Here is a 20,666-nt window from a genome sequence, read left to right on the forward strand (position 1 = left end):
AGCGCACAAAATTGTTGTGTAGAGTGCTCCCGACCACTATCTTCACGCTTGTGTAATTCCTCAAGTCGTTGGCGTCATTACTGTTAAAAAGATTCTCTAATATTTTAAAAGATGAAGTAATTTTTCTTTTTCAACTGTATGGATGCACAAGAAGGTTCCAGTTTGAGGGGTGTGGAGGGTTTAAAGTTAAAGCAGCAATACTCATGGCAGTGAAAGAATAAATCCACACTTTAATCTGCTATGGATCAGTCACACTGGAGAATCATCACACTTGAACATGGTCTATGTGCCTAACAGTAGGGATGTTTACTGTCATCCATCAGATTGAAAAAGTAAGTTAAATGTCCACTTAAACAATTAATGTTGTCCATGTTATTGCTGAGAGGTCTGTATTGAACTAGGGTGTGTGGTGGAAGTAAGTGGGAAGTCTGCATAGTGAGTGATGAAGATACCAAGGTAGTTAAAAGTGCTTTTGAATGTGTAAGCGGGTAACATGCTGGGGAAAAAGAGAAGGTTTTTTTATTATTAATCTTGAAATAATAAAAGAATAGAAATATTGAAGGATGAAAGTTTCATCACTGTTGCTAGAGTAATCCACAGCTCTCCTTTGAATTGAAGATGAAACTTGAACAACTTCGTAATGGTTCAGGACAGATTGAAACATCCCAAAACTTTCAGCTCTTAATTTGTGAGCTAGAGGGGAGTGTAGAATTATTACGGTAATTATACGAACAGTACTCTGGATTAGACACTGATGCACAATGTTAAAATGATTAAAGAATGTACTGTAGATAGATGCATCTCTGGATTTGTGTAAGACACCGTTTAATGAGCAGGATATAGTTGGGAAAGTACTGTAGATATGAAAACATGGGCAGTATAAGTATCTATTTGGGATAGTTTGTATCCACAGTTTAATATTTTTTGTTTTTCAACATACCGGTCATCACCCATTTTGGCAGGGTGACCTGAAAAAGGAGAAAACTAATTTTTTTTAACATGTCATCCATTTCCCACTGAGGCAGGGTAACCCCCAAAAAGAAACACTTTCACCAACATTCAACACTTTAACCATCATTCACAGTCAGTGTCTTTGCAGATGCACTCAGACATGACAGTTTAGATGTCATCCCAAGCAGCCAATATCCTAAACCCCTCCTTTAAAGTGCAGGCATTTTACTTCCCACCACTAGGACTCAAGTCTGGCTAACTAGTTTCCCTGAATCCCTTCACAAAATATTACCCTACTCACACTCCAACAGATCGTCAGGTTCCAAAAACCATTTATTTCCATTCACTCCTATCTAACACGCTCACACATGCCTGCTGTATGTCCAAGCCTCTTGCACACGAAACCTTTTTTTACCTCTAGCCCTTCATCCTTTCCTAGGACGACCCCCTACTCCTCCTCCCCTCCAATACAGATTTATACGCTCTCCAAGTCATTCTATTTTGCTCCATCTTCTCTAAATGACCAGTCAACTCAAGAACCCATCTTCAGCCCTCTGATTAATAATTTTAGTAACTCCACACCACCACCTAATTTCCACACTATGAATTCCCTGCAATAGTACATATTTACACCACACATTGCCCTTAGATACGACATCTCTACTGCCTCCAGCCGCCTCCTGGCTGCAGCATTTACAACCCGTGCTTTACACCCATATAAGATCGTTGGTGCCACTATACTCTCATACATTCCCTTCTTTGCCTCCATGGATAACGTTTCTTGTCTCCACAGATACCTCAATACACCCCTCGCCTTTTTTCCTTCGTCAATTCTATGGTTAACCTTGTCCTTCATAAACCCATCTGCTGACAAGTCAACTCCCAAATATCTTTTTATATTTATACAGAAAGCATGCGTGAGCGTGTTAGATAGGAGTGAATGGAGACAAATGGTATTTGGGACCTGACGATCTGTTGGAGTGTGAGCAGGGTAATATTTAGTGAAGGAATTCAGGGAAACCGGTTACTTTATGTAACCGGACATGGAAATGGGAAGTACAATGCCTGCACTCTAAAGGAGGGGTTTGGGATATTGGCAGTTTGGAGGGATATATTGTGTATTTTTGTACGTATATACTTCTAAACTGTTGTGTTCTGGGCACCTCTGCAAAAACAGTGATTATGTGTGAGCGAGGTGAAAGTGTTGAATGATGATGAAAGTATTTTCTTTTTGGGGATTTTCTTTCTCTTTGGGTCACCCTGCCTCAGTGGAAGATGGCCAAATTGTTGAAAAAAAAAAAAATTATAAAGGAGGAGTAGTTACTAGCCCCTTGCTCTTGGTATTTTAGATACCTCTTATGACACGTTTGGCTCTCGGAGGTAAGATTATTTTCCCTTTTCCCATGGAAACGATTTAATATTGTAAGTAAATAAGTGTTTTGAAGTGTGTTGCTGAAAAGCGAAGGGTCACACTGAATGTGTGTGATGATTTTTTCACCTCTTAAATATGAAGGTTAATTGGTAAAAATTTTTTTCTAGGAAACTGGGTCTGGACTTAGTACCCCGTGTTGATGGTGAGATGGTAGATCCTGATGCTGTGAGTGTGGTAGAGCTTCACCAAGTGGTATGTAATCTTCATCTTCACTGTTTTCATTGTATCCATGTGTAAGTGCTAAATTTCTAGTATAAACACACAGCAGATAAACACTTTTATTTATAATTGTAATGGTCATAAAGCACCTGGGAGGTAATAAGGTTGGATCCAAGGAAAGAGGGGGTAGCCCCAATTCCTTGGATCAAGAACTCTTAACTGGCATGAAGGTGCATTTCCTGAAGATTACAGCCAACAAAAATAATTCAAAAGCTGTATAATAATTTTTAAAATGTTTCAATTTTCATGAAATTTATTGACGTTTAATTCTTTTTTACCATAACTGTTTCTCACCAAGGTAGATTGCCCAACGGAAACACATTCACCATCATTCATTCAATAGTTGTTTTGCCAGAAATGTGCGTATATCACAGTTGAAATGACACTCCAAAGTGCAGCATCCATACCAATATTTATTTTTTTTTTTTTTTAAAGTCGGCAGTCTCCCACTGAGGCAGGGTGACCCAAAAAGAAAGAATGCTAGGTACTTTTATTGTTTAATGTTATTTGGTTTTTCTTATTTTGCAGCCCATCCTCTTATTCAAAGTTAGTATTTCACAGTTGTTCTGATAGTGGGATGGGTGATTGTTCATAAGGCATAAACAGTGATTTTCTGACAGTATTTTAGAGTGCGATTGGTGGGTCCAATTTCCTGTTCGATCTTCAATATTGTTCATTGCCTCTGTGTAATATTTAATTTATTGGTAATTTATATTAATAGTTAGCAATATAACCAAACATAACCTAAATAATGCAAATCAAGAAATTTGCCTAGAACTGTTTGTGAGGAATTGACTTAGAATTTGCCTTAACAGATTGCATTTTGCAACCTAACTTCCTGGTGTTTTAGGCATTCTGTGTATTTTCTGTTTATCTCTGTGGTAATTTTTTCTACAGATGGGCCCAAGAGAAGAAAAACAATTAGCTACTACGAATAAGTACTCTTCGAAGATGCTGATTTCAGTTGTTCAGTATTTTTTACTGAAGAAATCTCTGTAAATATTTTCTAAAAATAGCATGTCTGCATTGCCCACCTTGTTTTGGCTTGGTACATGACCCACGAATTGAAAACCAATCATAGAATTTGGTTCAAAACGTTCATGCTAGATTTCCTCTGCCAAATGTTTTCATGGTAATAGCTCATTCTTATAAAGCCAATATTAATTAGACTAAATAAATTTTTAAAGAAGAGAAGAAGAAAAATTTTATAAAACTGGGATGCTTGAATGTGTGTGGATGTAGTGCGGATGACAAGAAACAGATGATTGCTGATGTTATGAATGAAAAGAAGTTGGATGTCCTGGCCCTAAGCGAAACAAAGCTGAAGGGGGTAGGGGAGTTTTGGTGGGGGAAATAAATGGGATTAAATCTGGAGTATCTGAGAGAGTTAGAACAAAGGAAGGGGTAGCAGTAATGTTGAAGGATCAGTTATGGAAGGAGAAAAGAGAATATGAATGTGTAAATTCAAGAATTATGTGGATTAAAGTAAAGGTTGGATGCAAAAAGTGGGTCATAATAAGCGTGTATGCACCTGGAGAAGAGAGGAATGTAGAGGAGAGAGAGAGATTTTGGGAGATGTTAAGTGAATGTATAGGAGCCTTTGAACCAAGTGAGAGAGTCATTGTGGTAGGGGATCTGAATGCTAAAGTAGGAGAAACTTTTAGAGAGGGTGTGGTAGGTAAGTTTGGGGTGCCAGGTGTAAATGATAATGGAAGCCCTTTGATTGAACTTTGTATAGAAAGGGGTTTAGTTATAGGTAATACATATTTTAAGAAAAAGAGGATAAATAAGTATACAAGATACGATGTAGGGCGAAATGACAGTAGTTTGTTGGATTATGTATTGGTAGATAAAAGACTGTTGAGTAGACTTCAGGATGTACATGTTTATAGAGGGGCCACAGATATATCAGATCACTTTCTAGTTGTAGCTACACTGAGAGTAAAAGGTAGATGGGATACAAGGAGAATAGAAGCATCAGGGAAGAGAGAGGTGAAGGTTTATAAACTAAAAGAGGAGGCAGTTAGGGAAAGATATAAACAGCTATTGGAGGATAGATGGGCTAATGAGAGCATAGGCAATGGGGTCGAAGAGGTATGGGGTAGGTTTAAAAATGTAGTGTTAGAGTGTTCAGCAGAAGTTTGTGGTTACAGGAAAGTGGGTGCAGGAGGGAAGAGGAGCGATTGGTGGAATGATGATGTAAAGAGAGTAGTAAGGGAGAAAAAGTTAGCATATGAGAAGTTTTTACAAAGTAGAAGTGATGCAAGGAGGGAAGAGTATATGGAGAAAAAGAGAGAGGTTAAGACAGTGGTGAAGCAATGTAAAAAGAGAGCAAATGAGAGAGTGGGTGAGATGTTATCAACAAATTTTGTTGAAAATAAGAAAAAGTTTTGGAGTGAGATTAACAAGTTAAGGAAGCCTAGAGAACAAATGGATTTGTCAGTTAAAAATAGGAGAGGAGAGTTATTGGAGAGTTAGAGGTATTGGGAAGATGGAGGGATATTTTGAAGAATTGTTAAATGTTGATGAAGATAGGGAAGCTGTGATTTCGTGTATAGGGCAAGGAGGAATAACATCTTGTAGGAGTGAGGAAGAGCCAGTTGTGAGTGTGGGGGAAGTTCGTGAGGCAGTAGGTAAAATGAAAGGGGGTAAGGCAGCCGGGATTGATGGGATAAAGATAGAAATGTTATAAGCAGGTGGGGATATAGTTTTGGAGTGGTTGGTGCAATTATTTAATAAATGTATGGAAGAGGGTAAGGTACCTAGGGATTGGCAGAGAGCATGCATAGTTCCTTTCCTTTGTATAAAGGCAAAGGGGACAAAGGAGAGTGCAAAAATTATAGGGGGATAAGTGTGTTGAGTATACCTGGTAAAGTGTATGGTAGAGTTATTATTGAAATAATTAAGAGTAAGACTGAGAATAGGATAGCAGATGAACAAGGAGGCTTTAGGAAAGGTAGGGGATGTGTGGACCAGGTGTTTACAGTGAAACATGTAAGTGAGCAGTATTTAGATAAGGCTAAAGAGGTCTTTGTGACATTTATGGATTTGGAAAAGGCGTATGACAGGGTGGATAGGGGGGCAATGTGGCAGATGTTGCAGGTGTATGGTGTAGGAGGTAGGTTACTGAAAGCAGTGAAGAGTTTTTATGAGGATAGTGAGGCTCAAGTTAGAGTATGTAGGAAAGAGGGAAATTATTTCCCAGTAAAAGTAGGCCTTAGACATGGGTGTGTGATGTCACCGTGGTTGTTTAATATATTTATAGATGGGGTTGTAAGAGAAGTAAATGCGAGGGTCTTGGCAAGAGGTGTGGAGTTAAAAGATAAAGAATCACACATAAAGTGGGAGTTGTCACAGTTGCTCTTTGCTGATGACACTGTGCTCTTGGGAGATTCTGAAGAGAAGTTTTAATGTTGCAGTTTAAAAACTGTAGTGTAAAGCACCCTTCTGGGAAGACAGTGATGGAGTGAATGATGGTGAAAGTTTTTCTTTTTCGGGCCACCCTGCCTTGGTGGGAATCGGCCAGTGTGATAAAAAAAAAAGAAAAAAAAATTTAAAGAAAAATTTTTTGAGCGAGATAAATAGGTTAAGAAAGCCTAGGGAATGAATAGATTTGTCAGTTAAAGAGTAGAGTAAGGGAGTTAGTAGATGGGGAGTTAGAGGTATTGGGAAGATGGTGGGAGTATTTGAGGACTTTCATTTGTTGATGAAGAGAGGGAGGCAATAATTTCATGCACTGGCCAAGGAGATATAACATCTTTTAGGAGTGAAGAAGAGCTGGATGTGAGTGTTGGGGAGGTGAGTGAGGCATTACGTAGAATGAAAGGGGGGTAAAGCAGCTGGAACTGATGGGATCATGACAGAATTGTTTAAGGCAGGTGGGGGTATAGGGTTTTATTCTATTTTCTTGCTAGTTTTTGTTGTTTATTTTTTCTTTTCTCCATGGGGAAGTGGAACAAAATTCTTCCTCCATAAGCCATGCGTGTCATAGCAGGCGACTAAAATACCGGGAGCAAGCAGCTAGTAACCCCTTCTGTATACATTACTGATTTTAAAAAGAGAAACTTATATCTGTCTTTTTAGGTCACCCCAACTCGGTGGGATATGAGTGTACCAGGAAAAGTATGGTAGGGTTATTATTGAAAGAATTAGATGTAAGACAGAGAGCAGGATTACAGATGAACAAGGAGGCTTTAGAATGGGTAGGGGATGTATAGATCATGTTTACATTGATGCATGTATGTGAACAGTATTTACATAAAGGTAGGGAAGTTTTCATTGCATTTACGGATTTAGAAAAGGTATATGATAGGATGGATGGGGGAGCAGTGTGGCAGATTTTGCAAGTGTATGGTATAGGTAGTAAGTTACTAAATCCTGTAAAGAGTTTTTACAAGAATAGTGAGGCTCAGGTTAGGGTGTGTAGGAGAGAGGGAGAGTACAGTGGACCCTCAGCTAGCGATATTAATCCGTTCCTGAAAGCTCATCGTTGGCTGAAATTATCATTAGCTGAAGTAATTTTCCCCATAAGAAATAATGGAAATCAAATTAATCCGTTCCTGACACCCCAAAGTATGAAAAAAAAAATTTTTTACCACATGAAATATTCATTTTATTACACACAAACTGACACTTACCTTTATTGAAGATCTGGTGATGATTGATGGGATGGGAGGAGGGGAGAGTGTAGATGTTGTTAATGTTTAGAAGGGGAATTCCCTTCCATTAGGACTTGAGGTAGCAAGTCCTTTTCTGGGGTTACTTCCCTTCTTCTTCTAATGCCACTAGGACCAGCTTGAGAGTCACTGGACCTCTGTCGCACAACATATCTGTCCATAGAGGCCTGTACCTCCCGTTCCTTTATGACTTTCCTAAAGTGTTTCACAACATTGTCAGTGTAATAGTCACCAGCACGGCTTGCAATAGCCATGTGAGGGTGATTTTCATCAAAAAAAGTTTGCACTTCAAGCCACATTGCACACATTTCCTTAATCTTTGAAGTAGGCAACTTCCTCAATTTCTCTATCCCCTCCTCCGGAGCAGTTTCTTCAGGTCTGGCCTTTTGCTCATGTCCCCAGAAAGTCGCTCTGCCACGTCTGAAGGATGACCAGGAGCATTGTCTAATACCAGGAGGCACCTAAGGTCCAATTTATTTTCCAGGAGGTAATTTTTAACAGTGGGGGCAAATGCATGGTGTAACCAGCCATAGAAAAGGTCTCTAGTGACCCATGCCTTACTGTTTGCCCTCCACATCACACACAAATTAACCTTGAGGACATTGTTTCTTCTGAACACACTGGGAGTTTCAGAGTGATACACCAATAAAGGCTTCACTTTGCAATCACCACTAGCATTAGCACACATCAAGAGAGTAAGCCTGTCTTTCATAGGCTTATGTCCTGGGAGTGCCTTTTCCTCCTGAGTAATGTAGGTCCTGTTTGGCATTTTCTTCCAAAACAGGCCTGTTTCATCGCAATTAAACACTTGTTCAGGTTTCAATTCTTCACTGTCTATGTAATCCTTGAATTCCTTCACATATTTTTCAGCCACTTTTTGGTCTGAACTGGCAGCATCAACCATGTCTTATCACATTATGATTCTTAAATCTCTCAAACCAACCTTTGCTGGCCTTAAATTCACTCACATCACCACTAGTTGCAGGCATTTTTCTAATTAAATTGTCATTCAACTTCCTAGCCTTTTCACATATGATCGCTTGAGAGATGCTATCTCCTGCTATCTGTTTTTCGTTTATTCACACCAATAACAGTCTCTCAACATTTTCTATCACTTGCGATCTCTTATTCGAAAGCAAAGTTGCACCTTTGGCAAGAACAGCTTCCTTGATTGCCGTTTTCTTGGCCACAATAGTAGCGATGGTTGATTGGGGTTTTGTATACAACCTGGCCAGCTCGGAGACACGCACTCCACTTTCGTACTTAGCAATTATCTCTTTCTTCATATCCATAGTAATTCTCACCCTTTTTCCTGTAGGGTTGGCACTAGAAGCTTTCTTGGGGCCCATGGTGACTTATTTTGCAGGTACAACCACTAAGAACGCTGTGATAATATGAAGTGTTCCGATTGCATGCTTGGATGCGACCGCATTGGCTGGCTTGTAAACACTGGCACCCACGGGACAAGTGAGGCGGGCTCAGGCCACACGTGGACGCGTCTCGAACGAATCATGTTGGGCGAGTTTTGTAGCGCTAGCCGAGGCAAAATTTTTGCGTTAAAATGTATCGCTAGCCGGATTTAACGTTAAGTGATGCCGTCGTTACCTGAGGGTCCACTGTACTTCCCAGCAAAAGTAGGTCGTCGACAGGTATGCGTAATGTCACCATGATTGTTTAACATATTTATGAATGGGGTTGTAAAAGAAGTAAATGCTAGGGTATTGGGAAGAGGGGCGAGATTAAATTTTGAGGAATCAAATACAAAATGGGAGTTGACACAGTTACTTTTTGCTGATGATACTGTGCTCATGGGAGATTTTAAAGAAAAGTTACATGGGTTAGTGGACGAGCTCAGGAGGGCATGTAAAGGAAGAAAGTTGAAAGTGAACATAGATAAGAATAAGATGATGAGGGTATCAAATGATTTAGGTAAAGAAAAATTATATATCACATTGGAGGGAGGGTCTATGGAAAAAGTGAATGTGTTCAGATATTTGGGAGTTGACTTGTCAGTAAATGGGTTTATGAAGGATGAGGTTAACCATAGAATTGATGAAGGAAAAAAGGTGAGTGGTGCTTTGAGGTATCTGTGGAAACAAAAAAAATGTTATCCATGGAGGCAAAGAAAGGAATGTACGAGAGGATAGTGGTACCAACACTCGTATGTGGGTGTGAAGCATGGATTGTAAATGCTGCAGCGAGGAGGAGGCTGGAGGCAATGGAGATGTCGTGTCTGAGGGCAATGTGTGGTGTATATATTATGCAGAGAATTCAGTGTGTGGATATTAAGAGGAGGTGTGGAATTACTAAAAGTATTAATCAGAGGACTGAAGAGGGGTTCTTAAGGTGGTTTGGTCATTTAAAGAGAATGGAACAAAGAAGAATGGCTTGGAGAGCATGTAAATCTGTAGTGCAAGGAAGGCAAGGTAGGGGTCATCCTAGGAAATGTTGGAGAGAGGGGTAGAGGAGGTTTTGTGTGTGAGGGGGCTTTGGACTTCCATCAAGTGTGAGTGAGCATGTTAGGAGTGAATGGAGATGAATAGTTTTTGGCACCTGATGAGCTGTTGGAGTGTGAGCAGGATAATATTTTGTAAAGTGATTCAGGGAAACCGGTTAGCTGGACTTGAGTCCTGGAAATGGGAAGTACAATGCCTGTACTTTAAAGGACGGGTTTGGGATATTGGCTGTTTGGAGTGACATCTAAATTCTCGTATCTAAGCGCCTCTGCAGAGACAGTGATTATATATGAAGGATGGTGAAAGTGTTGAATGATGAAAGTTTTTCTTTCTTTTTGGGTCACCCTACCTTGGTGGGAAACAGCCGATGTGTTAGAAAAAAAATAGATATTATATAAGCCTCTAAAATATAACATGAGCCAAGCCTAATAAAATTCATTCAACTAAGTGTCTTTTTACACACTAGGAAGGTTGGTATGGGCTTCATTATGACCACAAATATAGATTTTTACAAACAAGTCTCACATTAGCATGGCTGTAGCAAGCTCTTGCTTAAATTCCTTCAAAGCTGTCATGAATGACGATATTCGAGGTTTTGGATTGGCAAAAAAAATCTAGGAATAGTTCCATGTGAATTTGAGGGGCAGAGGGAGGAGAGGTTCACTGAGTGGGATGTGCATTTCTGAAAAGTAAGCTAGAGATTGTGATTCTGAATGTGTTTTCATCTTTGGGTCATCCTTCCTCAGTGGGAAGTAACTGATGTGTTATAATATAAATTGTTCCTGGTGGTGAGAATCTTCTTCAGACAGTGTTAAGCTTTGTGCTGTAGAAGATGTTTGTTTAGCAAAATGTACATGGGATGTACTTTTTAGTCATTTCGAAGGAAAAATATCATTATGATTGAAATATTTTTATGCAAGGTTACCCAGCAGCTATAAAAGCAAAATTGTCAACAAAGCCCATCTGTAACATAGTTAGGTATTGCATCTTATTTCCCTACTCACTTCATTTAAGACCATTAGTTATTGTGACCATCAAGTGAATATAGGTGAAACACTTCAGTCAGTTCTTATTTGAAGTGCTTTTGAAACATTTTGATTTCTGTAATAAAAGACTTGAAACAATCTTATCACATTCAGAGGACCATAAACATGGTTATACACTTTACTCAGTACTTTTCATAATTTAAGCACGTTGTAATATTCACTACATGATTGTTTTTCCCAACAGCATGTCCAGAGTGCCGAGGCTTCACAGTCGCATTCACAGGTGAGTCACGTGCGTGTGCTGCTCATTAATTCACAACTGACACACATTTTGGAGAGAAAATTTTAGAATATGTTTTGGTCCATACTGGACAGACCAAAACAGTCAATTTTTTTTTTCCCAGTTAACCCAGACTGGGTTAATTGTGAATTATTCCAACCTCAGTATTGTGACTTCTTTTTTTTTTTCTGCTCGGAAATAGCTTATAGCTGCTGCATCACTTAAGTTGTTGTTGTTGCTGCTGCATCACTTTCTTTAACATGTTTCTACTGCTGTTTCACTTTTTTAAACATATTGCTACTACTGCATCATGTGCTGGTATGGTATAGACATACCTTAATTTGCTGCTGAAGCATAAACATGCTTCCAGGGTACAGACTTGTATTTAGCATTCAGTGTCCAAGATATTAGGAAGCTATATGGGCAATGATGATAATTTTAAAGTCTGAAGGGCATAAAAGTTTAGTTCTTAAAGGAAAATATTTGATGCTTCCTTTACTTGAATAGTCCTGTTGGTGTATGTGACACATGCCACATATAGGTCAATGTGCTGCTTGTCATAGGTCGTGGAGAAATACAGTGGACCCTTGGCCAACGATGGCATCGTATAACGTTAAATCTGACTAGCGATACATTTTAATGCAAAAATTTTGCCTCGACTAGCGCTAAAAAACTCGACCAACACGATTCGTTCCGTTTGAGACATGTCCATGTGTGGCCTGCACAGTGTTTACAAGCCAGCCACCGCAGTCGCATCCAAACATACAATCGGAACATTTCATATTATCACAGCGTTTTTAGTGATTGCACCTGCAAAATAAGTCACCATGGGCCCCAAGAAAGCTTCTAGTGTCATCCCTGTGATAAAAAGGGTGAGAACTGGCATAGGCGTCTCAGGGCTAACCCTGAGACGCCTATGCCAGTTGTGGAATCCATTGTGCCTACTTCAAAGATTAAGGAAATTTGTGCAAAGTGGGTTGAACTGCAAACCTTTATGGATGAAAATTACCCTAACACAGCTATTGCAAGCCATGCTGGTGACTATTACAATGACAATGTTGTGGCCCATTTTAGACAAATCGTAAAGGAACGGGAGGTACAGAGCTCTATGGACAGATATGTTGTGCGACAGAGGTCCAGTGACTCTCAAGCTGGTCCTAGTGGCATTAAAAGAAGAAGGGAAGTAACCCCGGAAAAGGACTTGACACCTCAAGTCCTAATGGAAGGGGATTCCCCTTCTAAACACTAACACCATCCACACACTCCCCTCTTCCCATCCCATCAATCATCACCAGATCTTCAATAAAGGTAAGTGTCATGTAATTGTACATGTCTTCAGTTTGTGTGTATTAAAATTAATATTTCATGTGGTAAAATTTTTTTTTTCAATACATTGGGGTGTCAGGAATGGATTAATTTCATTTCCATTATTTCTTATGGGGAAAATTAAATCGACTAACGATAATTTCGACTAACAATGAGCCCTCAGGAACGGATTAATATCATTGGTCGAGGGTCCACTGTACGGTGGAATTTTCTTAGTGGTGAGTGGTAGTAAGTAGTCTTGAGGTTCATGGTAGGTGCTTCACTCGTGTAATTTAAAATACAGTGGACCCCCGGTTAACGATATTTTTTCACTCCAGAAGTATGTTCAGGTGCCAGTACTGACCGAATTTGTTCCCATAAGAAATATTGTGAAGTAGATTAGTCCATTTCAGACCCCCAAACATACACATACAAACGCACTTACTTAAGTAACTGATCCAGCTTTGTCAATGCATTACGCTCGTGGTATGTGGTTGTCTTTTACAGTATATTCCATCTTAATAATCCTTTAATATTCTCTTGCATAGATCTGCATCATTAAAATAAAACAGTGACATACTAGGCACTTATTCAAATCATTTTGGCAAACTTATCCTAAAGCTTATATAATACAGTGGTACCTCGAGTTTTCAACAGCTCCCAACTCAAACAGTTATGTAAGTGTGTTTTTGTTAATGCATTTTTGGTGATCTGAAATGTACTATTCTAATTTACATTATTCCTTATGGGAACAAATTCGTTCGGTATTGGCACTCGAACAGCCTTTTGGTATGAATTAAGTTTGTAACTTGTGGTACCACTGTACATAAATCTAGACCTAGCATATAATTATAGGCATTGTGTATCAGTACTGTATGAATAATTCATTACAAAAACAAGTACATTGAGACAGGTTGCAAATGATCAAGTGGACAGTTAAAAATAAATTACAGTACATCAAATTTACATCGATTCAGTAATCTATTTTTTTATGGAATGGTTGAATTAAAGTTGTGAAATCAGTGCATGAGAATTTGGAAACCGCTAATGGATGTAACATTTATGAGAGTTAATAGGTGCCTTTTATTGATTTTAGTAAAGATGGTGGCAGTGAGTTTCATATTTTTGAGCCTTTTATTTGCTTGAGTTTTTGAACAAGTTGATTCATGTGTGTGGCAATATCAGAGATACTTGGTCCTTTATTTTGTCCTTGTGTACTGTTGCAGCTCTCTGGATAGAATTTAAGCTCTGGGTTAATGCTTGTATTTAGTATCGTGTAGACATAGCATGCACAGTAGAAAGTGTGAATATTTTTGTATGTTAAATAAATTTAAACTTTTGAATAAGGGTGTGGGTGGGTAGGGCCTTGAGGTTGATTGAGTGATTGTACTGAGATTTTTACTCAATAACAACAGGTTTCAGGTGATTGGCCAATGTTAGTCTACATGTATAGATACCATAGGTGAGGTATGGGTAGATTAGAGAGTAGTAGAAAGTGAGCAGGGGTGTTTGGAGTACATAATAGTGTATATTGAGGCCAGTGTCACTGTTGTAGGTGTGTCTTCATCACAGTGCACCCTCAAGTTTATTGTGAGTGGTAAATTTTGGCCCATTTGGATGGTGTGCATAGTACAAGAGAAATCCTGACCCACACAGTACATGCACCTTTGTGTTTGGGTTAAAATAGTAATTTTGAGGCATTTTTCTAGGGTGGTTTTCGTGGTTTTGTTGGCTGTTTCTTGGTGTCATTTAATAAAATCGAGATGATTTAGTTCAGTTTTGGACTGGAAGTGGCCAGAAAGTAGCAGAAATATTCACCATTTGGCAGTTTTCCTGAGGAAGGGTTGGGGCATTCCCTAATGTTCCCCTCTTGTCTACATGATGGGTATTTACTTGGTCTGCTTCAATTATTTGGATGGTCTAAACCATAATCCATACATATTTTGTTAGGCAAGAATATGGTAAAACTCTGATTTTTCATTAATCATATCCTTGTAGAGGCCCATAGACATAATGATTAGGGGAAAAGTTATCTTATGGCTGAAATGCCTATTGTTTATTTTGGACTCTGTTTTTAAATTGGAATTTGTTGAATTTTGCTTTATAGGACTATTCTTGTGTTCAGTCAGTAAAACTAGCATAACAGCCTGGAACTGAATCAGTTTGAGCACTGGAATTGATTGAAAATATGCCTTAGAGGGGGGAAAATTGCTGTTGCATGAAATACTTCCTGACCTACAACTTTGCACCTGCATAATTCTGCAAGTTTTCCATCCTGTTTTATATTTTCAGTATCATTACCTTTAGTAAAAGATTCTCTACCATTTTAAAAGGTATTATTATTGTATAATTTTATTTTCTAGCCTTAAAAATTAACAGTGGTCCTAGATGGAGATAAACCTCTTATAATTTTAATTTTCATCATGTTGGTTTCTTGTGAATTGTGACAATTGTGATGTTACATTTATTAATTCTTTCCAAGTCTCTATCCTTTATCTCTCCCAAAGAACCTTATTAGGTCACAGATCTAGAAAAGATTATAGAGCTATATGTTAAAGAATTGGGGAAGAAAAGAGCGCTTTTTCATGAAGTATACCTACCATCCGACTTACGACCGAGTTCGGTTCCGAGAAACCAGTCGTAAGTCGAAATGGTCGTAAGTCGAACTTTATTACTGAATATCAACAAAACATTTTTGTAATGAATTCATTTTATTGTTTTATTTTAGTATTTCATGTTTTACTTTACTTTTTATGCTGTTAGTACTGTATTTTATACTGTAAGGTTTAGGATAAACACTGTGTACAACACAAATAGTTGTTTACTTCCCAGAAATTTGGCATAAAAAACACGGTTGTAAGTCGAGTGGTCGTAAGTCGAGCAGGTCGTAAGTCGGATGGTAGGTGTATCTATAGAGAAATGGTTTTGAAACTACAGGTCAGATGGGAAGTCAGGGAATTGAACAGAAAATATCAAGGAAATCATGAAAATAAAATGAGAATGGCCTGGAAAAAATATTAACTTTATGGAATTTTTTATGTAATAGAGATTATCAATGAAAAAAAAAAAAATAGATAATCTTGATCGTGCTGAAACCAAATTAGTTAGCATGGAAAATGGAAAGACACATGAAAGGGTGTTGGAAAAAATTTGCAAATTATTGGATTTAAATTCCAAATTACAAGTCATGTAATACTGTTAGTGGCAAAAATTCAAAATCACTGTGAAAAACTTGTTCTTAGTTTCAAGGAACATAAGAGAAAACATAAAAAAAAGTAGTGTTATGAATAGAAATTGATGATAAGAGTAAGCTGTCGGGAAAATTTGTGTGCATCGTCATTTTTTGAGCACACTGGTATAATGTTCGTGTAACTATAAAGGTTTAAATTAAAAATTCATGTTGTAATGAAAGTGATATAAGAAAATTTCCTTTTGTGGGGATCTTGATACAGGGAGGTAGACCTGTTTTCCACTTCAGACTAAAAATGATTGTTTTCCATTCCCTATGTACTGTGACCATATATGGGTTATCCTAGGCTCTCTTCACATATGCTGCTATGTATGATAATTGATGTAACAGTATTTGTGTATACCTGAATAAACTTACTTAGCACTGCCACTGATTGTAATGATGATAACTTGAGGAAAATGACATAGAAGGTGCTTGCAGGGTCTTGGGACGCTGGCCAAGAGGAAGGAGAGAAGGAAGGTGCTCAGTCATCACTTGTTTTTCTGTATGAGAGACTTCTCTTATCACTTAGGCGAAGATGCTGAAATATTTTTCTCATTGTATGATGCACAGAAGGCAAAATTTATAAGGTTGGTAGTAGCAAAGTTTGTTTAGTTTAATTTATTTTGCTGTTAATAAAATCTTGTAGAAATTTCTTCTGCAATATGAAATTGTACTGCTTTATTTTCTTTTGTGAAAGTCAGTAATGTATAGTTATGAAGATATTATTGATGTCAATTCTCATGCTGTTGTTACAATATTTTCAGTGAAAGATTTCTAGTCAAACTATCAAAAGAAGGTTTCTCAAATTATGTAGAAAAAATCCACAGCAACTGCACAATATTCACGGTGAGTATTGTTGTGTTGTTTCATATAGGTTCTTTCTGCCCTTCATCTTTGTTATTATCATTTCCATCTAGTAACAGATGGGTAATGTGAAGAGTTTCAGGCTGGTGTGTTTTCACATAATATTAGTCTATCTCATACTTTTGTGTTAATATCAGTATTTACTTTTCATGTAAATATATTATTGTGGATTCTGCTAACAATGGCAACACTCACTGCTTTTCTGACAATTATATTTTTTATGGCTTAATTTTATTTTAATGATCTTGCTTCAAGAAAGAGTTATGTGAAAACTAATCAAAAGTAGAATAGGTAAATTCTGATATTTCTCATACAACAGCTAGGAAATTTATTGCTGTGGAATTTTTTGTTGCTTACTGAACCAAATACTGCACTGTACATGACATTTAGCAACAAACTAGAATATCTTTTTTTGAATTATGACTTTCAGTAATACAAATACTGTTCCTCTGTCACTTCAGTCATTGAGATTCTTGGCTTAAACATTTCATATAAACTCTTCTTGAATACTTGTTCCAGTGGGTTATCTTGATGCTGGTGAAGAACTCTTGATCTAAGAAATTGGAGCTACCCTCCCTCTTGGTATAAAACTTGAATACCTCCTATTTCTCAGGAAAGTAATGTAACACATTCAATTCACAACCAAAGTGCTCTGGTTGAATCCTAGACAGGTGGAAATAATAATCAAGTCTCTTTACACATATTGTCCTTGTTTACCTATCAATAACTATCCAGGTACCTTTGTTTTATCAGACCTGTGGATGGTAGACTGGTAATATATATTAGATAGGTCTGGGCTTTGAAACAAACTGACCTATTAATTTACCTGTCTAAATTAATAATGAACAAAAATTTTTAGGCTTAGAATTTTCTGAAAATTTTGTTTGATAGCCAAGAGCCACTGAGGAATGGACAGTCTGGGATTTTGACTTTATTTTGTCAAATTTCTGCTTTAATTAAATTTAGAATAAATATTTTTATGACTGTACTGTCCAGTTAAAGATATGTGAGGCTGATTTTTGCTAGTCATTTTTACTGTATTTTTTAGGTTAAGGTTCATTTGTTAAGTAATATTTTGTTTATATAATTAAGCCATGGAATATTATATCACTAAATTATAGTAATTTTTTATTTTGGTTTGCCATAATAATTGTATAGACATCATTTATGCAATTAATTAAGCATTTTTTTTTTTAACACGCTGGCCATCTCACACCGAAGCAGGGTCACCAAAAAAAAGAAGCGCTTCACCATCATTCACACTATTACTGTCTTGTCAGAGGCAAATGGATACAACACTTTAGATGTACTAAACAGCAAATATCCCAAACCCCTCCTTGAAAGTGCAGGCATTGTGCTACTCGCCTCTAGGATTCCAGCTAACCATTTTCCCTGAATGCCTTCGCAAAATATTACTTTGCTGAAACTCCAATAGCTCGTCAAGCCCCAAAAGTTATTTGTCTCCATTCACTCCTATCTAACACGCTCGTATGTGCCTGCTATACGTCCAAGCCCCCTTGCACACAAAACCTCCTTTACCCCCTCCCTTCATCCTTTTCTAGGATGACCCCTACCCCTCCTTCCCTCCACCACGAATTTATACACCCTCCATGCCATCCTATTTTGCTCCATCCTCTCAAAATGACCAAACCACCTCAGCAACCCCTCCTTAGCCCTCTGAATAATACTTTTAGTAGTTCTGCACCTCTTCCTATTTCCCTCACTATGAATTCTCTGCAAAATATTTACACCACACATTGCCCTTAGACATGACATATTCACTGCCTCCAGGCTTCTCCTTGCTGCAGCATTCACAACCCATGTCTCAGACCCACATAAGAGTGTTAGTACCACACTACTCTCATACATTCCCTTCTTTGCCTCCATGGATAATGTTATTTATTAAGTCACAGAATCTTCTCCATGCCATAGACAATGTTCCTAAGTGTTGTGACCCAACACTGTATTCTAGGGGACACTAGAAACAGCTTTGCCAGTTAATACTGTTAACTTGACACATTCTTAGTAATAAAATTTGAATATGAACTTTGAATAACTCCGTAAGAGTTACTGTGAAGTCCTTAATTATTTAAAAATTAAGTTAAATTATTGTAAACAAGTCCTCAAGAGTCCTAGGTACAGGAGGGCCCCTGCTTTACAGCGTTTCACTAATGCAGCAGTATTCGATTATACCCATTCTTCATTTATTCAGACTTCCTACAATAATTGTATTCACTACTCATTATAAGCAAAGGATGAAAATATTTTAAGGTAAGTAATGTGTATACTGTATATATATTTTTTTTACCTAGCTCTATTGCTCACTTAATAAATGAATGTTTTTTTTTTTTTTAAACATAGCAGCTGTATCCTACTGAGGCAGGATAACCTAAAATGAAAAACGAATTGTTTTTTTTAAATTTAGTAATTTATACAGGAGAAGGGGGTTACTAGCCCCTTGCTTCTAGCATTTTAGTCATCTCTTACGACATGCATTGATTACGCAGGAAGAATTCTGTTCTACCTCCCCATGGAGATAGGAAATAAACAAGAACAAGAACTATTAAGAAAACTGAGAGGGGTATGTATATGCAGACTCTCCTCACTTAATGATAGAGTTCCGTTCCTGAGACCATGTCGGTAAACAAATTTGTTGCTGTATGAGGAGCATACTATAATGGTAGTGGGTTTGTGTCAGCCATCTTTGATATTGTTTTAATGTCGCCTTTGCACCTTTTATAACATTTCTGGTATATTTTTACATGTTTATACAGTAGTGTACTGTATATTGTAATAAACAGGATAGAGGCAGTCAGCTCTAATATACATCTAGGTATGCATACTGGTCAAAATGACTTCGAACAGGCGATAAATGACATGCCCATGCACTCTTCCCCAGGGCCAGACTCATGGAACTCAGTGTTCATCAAGAATTGCAAGAAGCCCCTATCACGAGCTTTTACCATCCTATGGAGAGGGAGCATGGACACGGGGGTCGTCCCACAGTTACTAAAAACAACAGACATAGCCCCACTCCACAAAGGGGGCAGTAAAGCAATAGCGAAGAACTACAGACCGATAGCACTAACATCCCATATCATAAAAATCTTTGAAAGGGTCCTAAGAAGCAAGATCACCACCCATCTAGGAACCCATCAATTACACAACCCAGGGCAACATGGGTTTCGAGCAGGTCGCTCCTGTCTGTCTCAACTATTGGATCACTACGACAAAGTCCTAGATGCACTAGAAGACAAAAAGAATGCAGATGTAATATATACAGACTTTGCAAAAGCCTTTGACAAGTGTGACCATGGCGTAATAGCGCACAAAATGCGTGCTAAAGGAATAACAGGAAAAGTTGGTAGATGGATCTATAATTTCCTCACAAACAGAACACAAAGAGTAGTAGTCAACAGAGTAAAGTCCGAGGCGGCTACGATGAAAAGCTCTGTTCCACAAGGCACAGTACTCGCTCCCATCTTGTTTCTCATCCTAATATCCGACATAGACAAGGATATCAGCCACAGCACCGTGTCTTCCTTTGCAGATGACACCTGAATCTGCATGACAGTGTCTTCCATTGCAGACACTGCAAGGCTCCAGGCGGACATCAACCGAATCTTTCAGTGGGCTGCAGAAAACAATATGAAGTTCAACGATGAGAAATTTCAATTACTCAGATATGGTAAACACGAGGAAATTAAAACTTCATCAGAGTACAAAACAAATTTCAGGCCCCCAAACATACCCGTACAAACGCACTTACATAAATACACTTACATAATTGGTCGCATTCGGAGGTAATCGTTATGCGGGGGTCCACTGTACATCCCTGGGTGGTGTCTACCATCCTACTACCTAGGATATATGATACTGTAAACATTGTATCAGACTTTTATTCGCATTTGAAAGTATAAAAAAAAAAAAAAAAAGGCTGTTTCGCTTCATAGCGATTTCTGCTTTACAGCAGTAGCCTGAAACCTAAACTGCTGTTTAAGCAGGGCCCTCCTGTAATAATTACTCCATTGGTCATATTTTGGTGAGATTGTATTAATGCATTTACAGTGGGAAATTGTTGTGTTTTTCTCTCACTACAGTGGACCCCTGGTTTACGATATTATTTCATCCCAGAAGTATGTTCAGGTGCCAGTACTGACCGAATTTGTTCCCATAAGGAATATTGTGAATTAGATTAGTCCATTTCAGACCCCCAAACATACACATACAAACGCACTTACATAAATACACTTACATAATTGGTC

General features: G+C 38.1%; 1 protein-coding gene across 4 annotated transcripts in view; it reads left to right on the top strand.

The window, feature by feature from the left end:
• Nucleotides 1-20,666, top strand: part of spg (dedicator of cytokinesis spg) — a 312,850-nt gene that overhangs the window by 24,588 nt on the left and 267,596 nt on the right. For all 4 annotated transcript variants that reach the window (XM_070102877.1, XM_070102878.1, XM_070102879.1 and 1 more), the window contains exons 6-9: nt 2,491-2,575; nt 10,965-11,003; nt 15,976-16,124; nt 16,302-16,383. In XM_070102877.1, the coding sequence (XP_069958978.1) occupies nt 2,491-2,575; nt 10,965-11,003; nt 15,976-16,124; nt 16,302-16,383 (355 nt within the window). The remainder of the gene's footprint in view (nt 1-2,490; nt 2,576-10,964; nt 11,004-15,975; nt 16,125-16,301; nt 16,384-20,666) is intronic.

The sequence above is a fragment of the Cherax quadricarinatus genome, chromosome 83 (genome assembly GCF_038502225.1).
Source record: "Cherax quadricarinatus isolate ZL_2023a chromosome 83, ASM3850222v1, whole genome shotgun sequence".
NCBI lineage: Eukaryota > Metazoa > Arthropoda > Malacostraca > Decapoda > Parastacidae > Cherax > Cherax quadricarinatus.